The sequence below is a fragment of the Rhincodon typus genome, chromosome 15 (genome assembly GCF_021869965.1).
Source record: "Rhincodon typus isolate 14 chromosome 15, sRhiTyp1.1, whole genome shotgun sequence".
Lineage (NCBI taxonomy): Eukaryota > Metazoa > Chordata > Chondrichthyes > Orectolobiformes > Rhincodontidae > Rhincodon > Rhincodon typus.
In genome coordinates, this window is record NC_063346.1 from 39,747,785 (window position 1) to 39,763,060 (window position 15,276).

Below are 15,276 nucleotides of genomic sequence, written 5' to 3' on the forward strand. Positions count from 1 at the left end.
GTTTGTATTTAGCTTGAATTGTTTATATCCTTGTGTTGTTTATAGTGGAAGTCCCTGGTCCATCTATTGACAGCACTGCACTCAAGTAGAAAGATTGCATTTTTTAATGCCTTAGTCTTATTTCAGAGTTGATTAGTGACTATCTGATTTGAATTTGGAACACTGATTCTTAGGATTTGTGTGTTTTTATTTTGAGAAGTTGCTTCCTAGTTTCAACACTTGTTTTACTCACTGGCAAACCAGTCATGGATTGATAATATTTTCAGTTTTATTTCTTTATCTCAACCCTGCTGCCTCTCTTGCCCCCAAATATATAGATGCTGTTAGATCTTGCAAGTATTACATCTCTTGCAAAGAACTGCATTAGGCAGTCTACAGAGTCTTTCCAATTACAGTCTTGCTCTAATCCAAATCACTCCTCGTGAACAGGGAAAATTTGTCTTGACTATTGAATCAAGATAATAAAATGTAATACACAATATGACCATCTGACAGTCTTCTGGCATATTTCTGATTGCTTTATAGTATCTCAATCAGTTTCGCTCTTTAACACATGAGGCTGCGACGAAAACTATCTTCTTGCTGTTGTGAAATATGACCGTTTCAGCTGCTGTGCGCTGTACCTTTTGGCAAATCACCCACATACCTTATGTTCTCCTTTTGTTACGGTATGTGGAAAACACTATACAAAGAATATGATACGTTAGAAATAAGGAAGAAAAATTCAATGCTAGAAATCAGAAACACGTACAATGATGCTGGTGATGGTCATTGGGTCTGCCTGTATCTGGAAATAAGTTTTCGAACTGAGTATTAATCTTTCGTAACTAAGTATTTATATCCAGAGTTTCAGCCTGTTCTTTGCGTTTACTCATTATGGGAAATGTGTGCGTTCCCACCACTTCTGTTTTTGATTTACAAATGACCTTGTTTACTAGATTTTTAATTCTACAAATGATGTTCATCAGTTGCACACAATATCACCAATTTATGCTGCAGCTTTAGTGCACTATCTTCATTGTCTGTCTTAGTTGAATGCCCTGCAGGGAACCTTTCATCTCTCAATATGCAAACTTATCATTTAAGTGAATTAAAAGGAATACATTTTACTTTGACTTAATTGCCTGGTTTCACAGTCTTTGGATGAAATGGTAATTTCTGTGCAACTGATTTGGTATATTCTAAATAGGTCCCCTGGATTTGCCTCTCTATGGTCAGGTGGTCATCCAGCCATCATTTCAGGTTAGTACTTGATCTCTTCAAAAATCACTATAGTCCATTAAGACCTTGGGTACGAAGACCTTGGGTACGAAGATCAGGAGATGGCAGTTGACTAATGATATTCCATGTTTACCATTATTGTAACATCATCTGTGACTTAGATGTACTTCCATGCTTTGTGCGTGTTTACCTTTGTCAGTGTTGCTAAGTAAGTAATCTCTGTGGTTTTATGCAGATTTGCTGGGATGCTGGCAGTGGGGAAAATGTTCTAATTTAAATTTGCTTTTTGCATTAGAAGTGGAAATGTCACCTGTGCTGTTGCAAGTATAATTCTAAGCCTACTAAAATTAATAGGTTTATTGACATGTCCTTGCATGAACTGGTGAATGTGTCTATATCCTGCACTATATTGTTTAGTGATCCACCTCAATTGTGTGTACACCATTTTTCTTCAACTTTCCTTTATGAAGATAACGATTTATCAAAGGTACATTTTCTGGAAGGCTCACTTAGGTTGCAACTGTATTTGAGAAACTGGTCAGTCGCTGTTGACATGTTGTTCAACATTGCTAGCGCTAAGTTTGATTTTTGACCTCCTTTAATGTCAGCTTTCAAACTTAGCTACTAGTTAGTGGTCAGAAGAGGTATTCTGTATTTTGGTTTATATATTTTTCCTGGTCCCATTAATTTCAAATGCTAATATCTTTTTCTACAGTACAGATAATAGTGATCATCTAGAATCATTTCCAAAAACGAGAATTACTTTTAGTGCTTTCCCCTTGGTGTTGTTTAATATCCAGGCGATTGTGAATGAGGTCTGCAGTCTGTGATCTATGGTTACAAATAATTGAAGATGATGGGGAATGTACATAATCAAACAGTTCTTTTGTGTGATAAAACGATGCTCAATGGGTTGACACCAATATGGTCAAACGACATGAAAGGTAACATGTTATTAAGTACATTATTTAATCAATGTTTTCTTTATTTTTAAAGGACTTTCTAGGTGCTGCATGACAATGTCTGCATGAATTAAGTGGATTGAAAGTGACATGTAGTGGATTAGACGTTGAACAGTTTAAGACATATAACGGCAACTGCAGAACAGCTGAAGTCAGCTTACTGGAGCAAACTGTTGATTACTCTTGTGTAGTAGATGCAACAGGATGACTGATCCTATCATGGATTTTTTGGATGATGCCAACCTGTTTGGTGGAGGATTGGAAGGCTTGGCAGATGATGGCTTTTCGCAAGCAGGACCAGTTTCATTGGTTGATGAGCTAAACCTCAGTGCAGATTTTGAACCTTTGCAAGTTGAGCCATTGCATCATGTATCAGAGACACAGACATCAGAAAAAATTAACTTTGAACAGCTACAGACATTTGATTCACTGAAACTTCATCCAGAGAACCAGTCTTTTAACTTGGTGGGCACTGGTGCTGAGACTAGCGTCCTTTCTCCACATTCCCAGTTTCATTGTTCACCAGACCATCAGCAAAATCAGACAAATGGGCTGTTCCCTTCTGCCCACAATGATAGTAGTGGCCAGTCATTCGTAGACGGTAGCCCAATGTGGGGCCACCAAAGCCCCATTTCAAATCAGAATGGATCACCATTCCATACCTTGCAAGCACATTCACAGTCCATTCAGCCAATGACCCCCTTCTTAACGCATCATGATTTTGGTCTGCATCAGTCTAGCCCGCAGCAGCAGCAACAAACTGCGTCAGTGCAGCCCCAACAGAATATGAATCATTTCACTACAAGTCAGAAAGTTCTAAATCAAGGCAGTCAATTCATGGGTGCCCATGGTTCACCTTCATCTCATGTGACTCCGTTGGGCCAACCGACCACAACCGTAAGTTCATCTACTCAACAACATTCTGCTTCAGTGCAGCAGTTTAACCAACCAACTACAACTCTATCCATGAATCCAGTACATCCTGTTCGATTCACCAGTAGTGCTAATCTCATCAATGTACATCAGAATGTGAACTTTTCAAACTCATCACGAGAAATGACTCCTTGTTCTGTTAATAATTCAAATCAGTTTACTCCTCCGTATTCCTACCCTAATAACAACCTAGCTAACAGCAACAATTTGACATCTGCTACTATCCTTTCAACTCATCAGGTAACCCAAGCTATGACTTGCTTCCCTGAGAGTGACACATTCACAGTGGCAGCAGGGACCAACCAGGAACCAGTTCAAGAAATGCTCAGTCCCAACAGTCCTGCTAAACAAAAGGTTCTCCAACCTATACATTCTGTAAACACTCAGGGAAACTACAGTCCTTCAGGTATGCCCTCTGTTCAAACTGGTGTGCCAGTAACGAGCAGCCCTTCTTCTCGAGTGAGATTTGGTAACACATCAGCTCAAAGGAAACCAACTGACTTTTCAACTCTTCAGGGAAATCCACTTCCGCATTCTCAGACACATTCGTTGACCAGGATGAGAACAGATGATTTCCAGGGGCAGCTGTCAGCAAAGTTTGGCAATTCAGGCTTTGGCCAAGGGAATTCATCCCCTATTTCAAGACCAGTGGCTTCACGGCAGTTACAGCAGCAGCCAAGCAAGCAACAAAAGATGGGTAACCAACAGCAAATACACCAAGACCCTGCTACCATTAGCCACACCCTATCTCAGCGTTGGCAGCCATCAATAACTAGCCAGCATCGGCAGACAAAGGGATCCATGCAGTTGACTTTGCAACGGCAGGTTTGTACCTAAGTTCTTAAGCAATTGCATCCCAATAATTCTGATAGTATGACTTAATTAGGCAATTCTGAATGTTTCCTTGAATTGAGCTACTTGTTCTTCATTTTTAAGTGTTATTTTCAGCTGTCTTTCTGTGCTAGAATTATAGCTGTGTCAAAAGAAAATTTCCAAGAACATTTTAAATAAAAACAAAAAGTAACTTTTGCTGGAGTAGATCATCTCATGGTGTACCCTGTTAACTAGATGAGTTCTTACGCAATTAGGTTATAATTTTATTTCTGTCCATGATGGTTCTGGAATCGTGAACTGAAGGCAATGGGACAAATAATTTATTTCCTTTTACTGATGTGCTGAATTAATTTTGAAATGAACAGAAGTGCTGCGAAGAAGGGTGAGTTGGATTGAGTGATTCTGATGTTAAATTAGATGCAGAATTAAATAGCTGGATAGTGATAAGACAGACAATCTGAAAATTGTTAGAAAGAGACCAAGGAACAAAATAAAATGTCAATTATTTAATTTTGACATGTTTAAAACCTTCAACTTATATTCTGAAGGAATGAAACTCCATAGTTTTCTTAGTTTTCTGTGCAAGAGTTTGATTTGCAGTGTCAATGATGGTCATGTCATTAAAAAGATATTTTTGCTACGAATTATTAGAATTACTTTGTGGTGAAATTAGTATGCAAATATAAACTTGCAGCAAGGCATAAGAATCTGATAGTCGTGGGAAGATCTTTTTGTTCGGACAGTGGTCCGATTTGACTAGCAACTTTTAGCACTTTGGAATTCGTACAGTATTTCTTTGGTGCAACAACTTCCCAGTTGCTTCTGGGAATTTAAGCAGGCTATGTTTAGATGCTGGTATTTTTCATCAAAGTTGGTCCATAAAGTTAAGTGATGACACAAAACAATGCAAAAATGGGGAAACTGCATTTTAGTCTGAGTTTCTAACATTAGGGGAGCTGTTTGTTTTATGATTTTAACTCAGACAGTAAGGATAATGAAAAGTGGTGCACCACAGTTGTGATAAAATAAATTTTCAAATGGATATGGATAGGTTTGGTGAATGCGCCAAAATTAGGCAGAAATAGTTTGAAGTGGATAAGTGAGAGGTTATCGATTTTGGTTGAAGAATAGAAAGGCGACTTATTACCGAGAGAGAAACTGCAGAGTGCTTCGGTGCAGAAGGATCTGGGTATCCTCATGTATGAATCACGAAAAAAACTAGTATGCAGATAAAGCGGGTAATAAGGAAAGCAAATGGAATTTTGGCATTTATCGCAGAGGAATAAAATATAAAAGTCAGGAAGTGTTGCTTCAACTGTACTATGCACTAGTAAGACAGCAGTTAGAGTATTGCAGAGAGTTTTGGCTCCCTTAGTTGAGGAAAGATGTAGTTATATCAGATGCTGTTCACTAGATTGATTCCAGAGATGAAGGATTTGTGTTTTGAAGAGAAATGGAGCAGTTTAGGCCTGTACTCTCTGAAGTGTAGAAGAAAGAATGGAGATCTAATTAAGGTATAGAAGATGCTAATGAGGATTGACAAAGTAGACATAGATAGGATGTTTCCTCGTGGGGCAATCTAGAATGAGAGTAAGGAGGCAATGGACAGATTTTTAGTGAGAAGAGAGGCCTAGGGGTTCAGTTACATAGTTCTTTGAAAGTTGTGTCGCAGGTAGACAGGGTGATGAAGAAGGCTTTTGGCACGCTTCCTTTCATTGCTCAGCCCATTGAGTATAGGAGTTGAGATGTTATGTTGCGTAACAGGAAGTCACTGAGGCCTCTCTTGGAATACTGTTACAGTTCTGGTCGTCCTGATATAGAAAACATATTATTAATCTGGAGAGGGTGCAAAAAAGACTTACAAGTTTTAAAAGGGACAGGAGGGGCAACTTTTTCACCAGGGTTGTTTGTATGTGGAATGAGCTTCCAGAGAAAGTGGTGGATGCGGATGCAGGTACAGTTGTAACATTTAAATGATGTTTGGAAGGGTACGTGAATAGAAAGGTTTAGGGCAAATGGGCCAAATGCAGGCCAATGGCACTAGTTTAGTTTGCTAAACTTGGTCATTGTGGATGAGTTGGTGTCTGTTTCTGTGCTGTACGACTTTATGACCAATTGGGTTGAAGGGTTATAACATAAGAACCAGGAGCAGGAGTAGACCATCCGGCCCTTCGAGCCTGCTCTGCCATTCAATAAGATCATAGATGATCTTTCAATGGCCTCAGTTCCACTTACACACCCTGTCACCGTAACCCTCGCTTCCTTTACTGTTCAAAAAATTACCTATCTTAGCTTTAAAAACATTCAATGAGGAAGTCTTAACTACTTCACTGGGCAAGGAATTCCACAGATTCACAACTCTTTGGGTGAAGAAGTTCCTCCTCAATTCAGTCCTAAATATGGTCCCCCTAATTTTGAGACTATGCCCTCTTGTTCTACTTTTCACCTGCCAATAGAAACCACCTCCCTGCTTCTATCTTGTCTATTCCCTTCATAATTTTGTATGTATCGCCCCTCATTCTTCTAAATTCCAGTGGCGATAATCCCAGTCTGTTCACACTCTCCTCACAAGCTAGCCCTCTTAATTCTGGAATCAACCTAGTGAATCTCCCCTGCATCCCCTCCAGTGCCAGTACATCCTTTCTCAAGTAAGGAGGCCAAAACTGCATGCAGTACTCCAGGTGTGGCCCCACTAGCCCCCTGTACAGCTGCAACATAACTTCCCTGCTTTTAAACTCAATCCCTCTAGCAATGAAGAACAAAATTCCATTTGCCTTCTTAATCACCTGCTGTACCTGCAAACCAACCTTCTGCGATTCATGTTCAAGGACACCCAGGTCCCTCTGCACAGCAGTATGCTGCAATTTTTTACTGTTCAAGTAATGGTCCTTTTACCGTTACTTCTACCAAAATGGATTACTTCACATTTACCAACATTGAATTCCATCTGCCAGACCTTCACCCACTCACTGAAACTATCTGTATCCCCCTGCAAACTTTGACTCTTCTGCACACTATGCTCTACCACTCATCTTAATGTCATCTGCAACCTTTGACACTACACATGATCTCCAACTCCAAATCATCTATGTAAATTATAAACAATTGCGGTCCCAGTACTGATCCCTGAGGCACACCACTGGTCACTGTTTGCCAGCCAGAAAAACACTCCTTTATCCCCACTCTTTGCTTCCTGTTAGTTAACCAATCCTCGATCTATGCCAATACATTGCCTGTAACGCCATGCGCCTTTATCTTACGCAGCAGCCTTTTGTGCATCACCTCGTCGAATGCCTTTTGGAAATCCAGATACACCACATCTGCTGGATCCCCGTTGTCCACTGCACGCATAATGTCTTCATAGAATTCCAGAAAATTAGTCAAGCGTGACCTGCCTTTCATGAACCCATGCTACGTCCGCCCAACGGAGCAATTTCTATCTAGATGTCTTGCTATTTCTTCCCTGATAGATTCAAGCATTTTCCCCACGGCAGAAGTTAAACTAACTGGCTTACAATTCTCCATCTTTTGTCTGCTTCCTTTTTTGGAAACAGCCAGTGTGACGCCACTGTTCAATCTGCTGGAACTACCCCACAGTCCAGCAAATTTTGGAAAATTGCCACGAGTGCATTCGCTATACCTGCGGGCAGAAAAGTGGAGTTGAGATCAGCAATGTTTGTATTGAATGGTGGAATAGGCTTGACAGGCTGAATTGTGTACTCCTGCTCCTAGTTCTTAAGCTTTTCTGTACAGTTGATAAATTGTCTAATTTTAAATGAACACTTTAAATTTAGCTTGCTGATTGTTTACATAACAGAATTATTTGTAATTAAGGCATTGAGTATCAGATATTAAATGAACAATTGTGTAACCCACTTGACTAAAAGGTGGGATAACAAGGTGTAGAGCTGGATGAACACAGCAGGGCAAGCAGCATCAGAGAAGTAGGAAAGCTGAAAAATGATTTCTGAAGAAGGGTCCAGACCCGAAACATCGGCTTTCCTGCTCCTCTGATGCTGCTTGGCCTCCTGTGTTCATCCAGCTCTACACCTTGTTATCTGAGATTCTCCAGCATCAGCAGTTCCTACTGTCTCTGATTAAAAGGTGGCATGCTATTTTAATTATAGTAATTGTAGTAAAATTGAAATTTAACAACTGCTTTTAAGGATTTGTTCACATTATCAAGGTTATTAAGTGCTTTCCAGTACTTTGGAAATTTTATGTCTATAACCAGTTGTATTGATAAATCTGTACCAAGCAAGGTTGTGTGATGTGCTGGCTACCAGTATTGTTGTGAAGTATTTTAGCTATTGAACCTTTATTACATTTGACTAATTGTATTACCCCTCTTTTTGTGGTATATTCTTATCTTTGTGTTGCTTGCTTTCATGTAATTTGCTCACCAGCATGTGGTTGATAGGTTGGTATGCAATATGACGTTACTTGGAAACCAAGTTTTAATTTTTAAATCTTGAACAAAGGGGCTGATGGAGCTTGGGATTAGATTTGCAACTAAAGTAAGACAGGTTAAACTAGATGAAGTATATATAACTTGAGCATCCTTCTGAAAATAAATTTCTGATTGCTCTTGTCGAGTTTGAGTCTGATGTGATCTCCAATGATGAGCAAACCAATATTTGTGAATTAATTTGTAACTTTGATATTGAATACTATGTCCAAGCTTCTTGGTATGTATGTTGGGGACTGCAACATTTGCAATTTTCTGTCATTTGCATTTAGTCAATTCGCGTTAATGAAACACACGTTATAGCAGAAATACCTGTATAAACATTTAGTGCCAAGCAAATGTCCATCCACTCTATCTCAGCCATAAGTGTTCATCCCAATCTCATGAGAACTGCTTCTTTTCTCCTATGGTTTTATTCTATTTCAATTCCAATATCCCTGAGTTATCATTTTTAACAATTTGTTTATCACAGATCTATCTCAGTCAATAACTTACAAGTGAATTCACTTCAAGTCTAGTAAAATAGTGAATGGCATTTTTACAATGTTTTGGTTGCTTGTTGAGAGAAATCTCCTGAAGTATATTTACTTTCTTTATGTCATATAGACACCTTTCTTTAAAATTCTTTTTTGGCTCTACTGAGCTGTGTCACATTCAGGACAATGTCATCTACTAACCAATGATTAGGAGAATAAACTTTACAGATAACAAATGGAAACATGTCTTATCAAGTTTGGAATTCCAACAGTGTGCTGATTTAAACGGTGTGTAAGAAACCGCTGCCTTTTTGTTTTCAAAATATTATATTGTGATCATTTTTGGGGAACGATGGACATTTGCAACTTGCAACTGCCCAGTAACATTTGTAATAGAAATTCTTTAGTTAAGTATTGAATGATGCTGAAATAAGATTGATTTCTGCAACCCAACTGATCAAAGGTATTTTAAAACATGCAAAAGTGTCCTGTTACATTTTATATGAGGGGGGATATTAAAGTTGAGCAGCTGTATTTTGGAAAGTAAAATTGGCTGGAATTGATAAAGTGCAGCACTTACTGCAAAAAGTGAGCGTGCATTTTTTTTTCATTTTAATTCATATTGATGTTGCAGCTAAACCAACATTTTTTGCTCAGCTGTAATAGCTCTAGAAGGTGGTGCTGACCTACCTTGAATCTTTGTATTAATTGGAGTGCAAATACACCACAATCCTGTTAGGCGGGAAGTTCCAGGATTTTGATCTTGTTACAGTGACGGTATGAGCCAGAATGGTTTTTTTTTAAGGAGAACTTCCAGGTGGTGGTGTTGGGTTATCTTTGTCCTTCTAGGTGGTAGAGATAATTGGTTTGGTAGCTGCTGTTTTAGGACCCTGGAGTGAGTTGCTACAGTACATTTTGTAGATGGTACATGCTGTTGCGGTCATGCATCGGTGGTGAAGGGAATGAATATTGAAGATGTTTGAGTGAGGTACCTATTAATCAATCATTTTTGGACTGGCTTTGAGGAGGCAGGAGGTGATTACTTGGTGCAGAATTCCTAGCCTCTGACCTACTGTTATAGCCACAGCATTTATATGGCTTGTCCAGTTCAGTTCCTGGTCAGTGGTAATTCCCAGGATGATGGTAATGTGGGATTCAGCGATGGTATTACTGTTGAACGTTAAGGAGCAGCATTTAGATTCTCATTTATTTGAGATGGTCATTGCCTGTCACACATGTCTGAAGTCGTCAGGCTTGAGTGTGATATCCTAAGCTGTCAAATAATCCCCCTCTTGTCAATGTGTTTGCCTGATGGGGGAGGAGTGACAAATACTTTGCTAAGTGATGTATTACAATAAAGATAAATTGGAAACTTGGTTGGAGATGTTGCGTACCCATGACACATTTGGCCTAGATTTTGCTTCTTGCAATTTTAACATTTAAAAAAAATCTCAATTTTACTACATTCCTTTTAACGCAAGCACTTGGTGCTGGACTTACATTTTGCCAGTAAGACTCGATTAACCTTGGCCAATGGTCAGTGTCCTTTATCAAACAAATTCTGTGTTTGCCCAGAAATAACTATGTTAACGGAACAAATTTGAAGCCTGATAAGTTCATAATTTTATTTATCGCAAAGAATCCTAGATTTTAATGGTGATTATACTCTGTACTGATCATAGTTTGTACAACAGAATTCTGTCGCACAAACTACTATATTGGAATCAATTGAAGTGCTAAATGGGATGTTTTAATTTCAATGTATTTAAATATTGAAGCAATTTAACAAAGTCGGATTTTACCTAAAATCTCATGTCTCATGGACTGTAGCATGTTTTCTTTTGCAGATCTATGATTCTGCTACCAGGATAAAGGGGTTAGTTTTACTTGGAATGTAGGGGGCAAATGCATTTCCTGTGATTTGACCAAGACAACCGTCACTTGAGAAAATTTTCCCACAGATTGATGATTGGCTTCATGCAAAGGATAAGTATTATTGATTATGTTTTTGGATCTGGATTTTATTTCCTCACTGAATCCCTCAGTGCCACACATTAATCCTTGTGAGTGCACTTGTCTAGCAATGCCAGACTGTTGCTGATGTTGTCCAATAATCAGCCACCAAAATGTGCAGGAGTGATATGTTGTAATTTACCTCCCCCAAGCCCCTGAAATTTATTTCTGCTCCACAGAGGCATAGCTAAATACTGACCATGTTAGTGCTCAAGTTGATACATGTGTATGCTACACAATAGTACTCTCAATTTTCAAGTGGTAAATTATGTTAAAATAAGGAATAAGTGGCATATACACAGTAATAACCAGCTCTGCAACTCTCCCTTTTTGGGTTCTGCCAGAATTATCCGATACACATCTGATTAGAGCCTTAGTCCAAACCCAGATATAATGAGGTACAACTGCCCTTGGCAGCAGCTATGTCTCCATAATGACTATCAAGTCGCGATCATGTATTTCTATTTGTGCTATCAATTCTTCGATCTTGTTGTGAATATTGTGTGTATTTAAGTTGAGAGCTTTAAGCATAGACATTTTTCTACCGTTATTACCTGTTCTAGTTCAAGTTTCTGCTGCACTCTTCTGCTACTAGTCATACATTCTGTCGCATTTTGACCTGGGGGATGGTTGGAGAAGTTGAGGTGAGTTGAATAGATGGAGCCCAGGGCAAGAGAGAAAAAGAGAAACAGACACCAGGATTGCTGATGGTAAGCTGGAGAGAGCTAAATGCTGAATGGGTACTTACAGGAAGTGTGAATCGTTGAAAATTAGTTGGCTGTGCTGGGAGCTGTGTATCCAGAACCGGATCTGGAGGTATGGGGTGGATGGTGAACATGAGGGAGAGTGTTCATACTCCCTCTAAAATTGTTAAACTCAATCTTGAGTCCTGAAAGCTGTAAGGTATCAAGGCAGAAGATGAGATGTTGCTGCTGCTTCTTTCATTGACCTTCACTGGAGCAGTGCAGCAGGCCTGAGACAGAACTGTTGGCATGGGAACATGATGGTATGTTGACTTGGCAGGCAATTTGAAGCTTGGGGTCATGTTTACGGACAGAACAGTGTGTTCAGCAAAGCGGTCAACCTGTCTACGTTTTATCTCCCAAGAGTAGAGGCAACCACATTGTGAGCAGCACATACAGTGCACTTGATTGAATGAAGTGCAGGTAAATTGCTGGTTCACCAGTAAGCCTGGGGCCTTGGAGAGTGAGGAGGAAGCAGACAAGTGTTGCACCTTCTGTGATTGCATGGGAAGGAGTTGTGGGCAGGTGTTGGGAGTGGAAGATGAGTGGACCGGGTTACACAGAACATAGAACAGTACAGCACAGGCCCTTTGGCCCACAATGTTGTGCTGAACTTTACCCTAAACCTAAGGTCTATCCAACCTTCACCCCTACCTTATACTATCATCCATATGCCTGTCTAATAATAGCCACTTAAATGTCCCTAATGAGGCCGACTCCACTATCCTCTCCAGCAATGCATTCCACGCTCCTACCACTCTGAGTAAAGAACCTACCTCTGACATCTCCCCTGTACCTACCTCTGCTCACTTTAAAACTATGCCCCCTTGGAAAAAGTCTCTGGCTGTCCAACCAATGTATACCTCTAAGGAGCAGGAAGGCTGACGTTTCGGGCCTAGATTTCTGAAAAAGGGTCTAGGCCCGAAACATCAGCCTTCCTGCTCCTCTGATGCTGTTTGGCCTGCTGTGTTCACCCAGCTCTACACCTTGTTATCTCAGATTCTCCAGCATCTGCAGTTCCTACTATCTCTATCTATACCTCTGATCGTTTTGTACATTTTGAAGGAAATAGTCTCTGCGGATTGCTGACAAGGGAGAGGAGGGGAGGCAGATATGGGCTTGATGCTGGAATGCTGCTCGAGGTGGCAAAATTGGTGGTTTATGATTCTTTGGATGCAGAGGCGGGTGGAATGGAAAGTGAGGACAAGGGTCCCTATCGTTGTTATGGGAGGTAATGAATAGGATGAGGACAAATGTGTGGGAATGGGGTTAGACATGCTGAGGGCTCTGTCAGCCGTGGTAGAGAATTATCAATTGAGGAAAAAAGGTAGACATGCCTGTGATTCTACCCCCCAAACTCGCAGAAAGGTGGCATCATAAGAACTGATGTGACAAATTGGAGAAAGGAATAAAGTCCTTACAGGGGGCGGAGTATGACTATGTATAGTCAAGATTGTTGTGAGAGTTGGTGGGTTTGTAGTAGGGACTGGTGTCTAGCCTATCCCCAGAAATGGAAACATATGTCAAGGAAGGAGTTAGAGATGGGCCAGATGAAGGTGAGAGAATGATGGAAATTGAAATCCTTATGCTTCTGTTTAATTTCGCATTGGACTGCTTGTAATTTCAGCTGAATGTCTTTCCTAGTCCTACCTATATTGTTGTCTACTTCGACCATGACAACTGAATCCTTCCCTTCCAACTCCAAGTTCCTTTCCAGCCCAGAGGAGAGGTACTGAAACTTGGCACCAGCTAGGCCACAGACTATTTGGGACTCTCCATCTTTACTGCCGATAACAGTATCTATTCATCTAATAGTGCTGCCCACCATTACTACTGCATTTCTCTTTTCTTGTCCCATTTGACTCATTCTTTTGGTCAGCTTGCTTATCCTTCCTGCAGCCCTCATCCCTGATGGAAGAAAGAACCCCATCTCTAGTGGACAAGAGCATTGGCTGAGGTTTCTCCATAGCTAAATTCTGCATCCCAATCCTTGTCTCATCTCAGGCACACATTGTCTGAGTCCACAGGCCATATTTGGTGCAATTAATATAAGGGATGTGTCTGTGTTTAGGTCATTCTTCCCCTGCCTAATGTGTCGCAGTATCTGCAACTCAGACTCCAGCTCATAACTCTGGGCCAGTGTTCCTTGAGCAGCCATTTGCTGCAGATGTGGTGACCACGAATTGTGCCAGTATCTACCAGATGCATCATGTTGCTTGCGAAAACAATCTCTAATCTATCTAATTAACAATTTGAATATTAATTATTTTAAGTACATTTCCTAACTGTACTCTTCAGGTGCAATATCATCTTCTGAATTTAACTACTTGGCCAATCAAAAGAAAGATGGAAGAAATACCTGCCAATCACCTACCTGTTTTTCTGTGGCTTCACACTTCGGCCCTGACAAGAAGCAATAGGTTGAAGGGGCTCTCTGCCAGGTTTTAATTTCCCACCACTGTTCTTGCAGAGCATATCTCTCCCCAGTCTTCCGCACAGTGGGCTGACTTGCTGCACACTTCACCCCAATCTCAAGTTTTTTATATTCCTGATCTGGTAGTGATGACAGAGGATATTGACGAATTCTTCTAATTCTGGTCAAAAGTTCTTTTGACAGTTGGTTTTGATGAATGCAATGGCTTAGCAGTTAGCATTTTTATTTTTCTTGGCATGTTCTAAATTTTGAGGCTTTGTGCTTTTTTTTATAGCTAGTGGAAGGGTTAAATTCATACAATATACAAGCCCAACGTTTCATTTGATCAAAAGTAAACCAAAGAATTCTGGATGCTGGAAATCAGAAAGAAAACAGAAGTTTCTGGGAAAACGCAAAAGGTCTGGCAGCATCTGTGGAGAGAAAGCAGAGTTAGTTTCACATCCGGTGACCCTTCTTCAGAACTGATGGCCCTTCTCAGATCTTTGAGCAACTGTCAGACAAGGCCTTTTCAGTTTCCTCTTCAGTCTTTACTACTATGGGTGGCTATGTATTCAGCTACTTTAGGTCCTAAATTCTGGAATTCCCTCCCTAAATTTGTCCACCTGTCCCTTAGCCTACTTGAAATCCACATATTTGTCTGGTTTTGGTGACGTCTCCAAATACCCCCACATACCGATTGGTGGGGATTTTTTGTGCTGTGCTATATTGCTATGTAGATGAGGGATCAGAATCTTTTTTGATGGCTCTGCATAAAATCTTTTGAGGAATTCTTCTTTATTGTCAGGAATTACATTTTCATTCTCACTACCTGCTTTATTAGACAATGTATTCATGTAGTTACACTACCTTGGTTTAATATTTAGGGCATTTGTACTCTCGCAGAACCTAATTAAGAGTTCATCAATATCCTCTATTATCACTACTTCCTTAAAGCTATAGCAAACAAGGGAAGTATTTCTTTCCTTGTGCAACTGTATTTAACTTGGCACAATACAACAGGCAGAAGTAAGCAGAAAAGTTTTCTTTATTAAAATAAAATACATATTTAGGATCAGAGATAGTAGGAACTGCAGATGCTGGAGAATCCGAGACAACAAGGTGCAAGGCTGGATGAACACAGCAGGCCAAGCAGCATCATAGGAGCAGAGAGGCTGACGTTTCGGGCCTAGACCCTTCTGATGAAGGGTCTAGG

General features: G+C 40.1%; 1 protein-coding gene across 4 annotated transcripts in view; it reads left to right on the top strand.

Annotated features, from left to right (window-relative positions):
• The first annotated feature begins 1,188 nt into the window (after positions 1-1,188).
• chd9 (chromodomain helicase DNA binding protein 9) overlaps positions 1,189-15,276 on the top strand; it is a 459,302-nt gene continuing 445,214 nt past the window's right edge. For all 4 annotated transcript variants that reach the window (XM_048605559.1, XM_048605561.1, XM_048605560.1 and 1 more), the window contains exons 1-2: positions 1,189-1,242; positions 2,218-3,941. In XM_048605559.1, the coding sequence (XP_048461516.1) occupies positions 2,388-3,941 (1,554 nt within the window). In that variant the 5' untranslated portion in view covers positions 1,189-1,242; positions 2,218-2,387. The remainder of the gene's footprint in view (positions 1,243-2,217; positions 3,942-15,276) is intronic.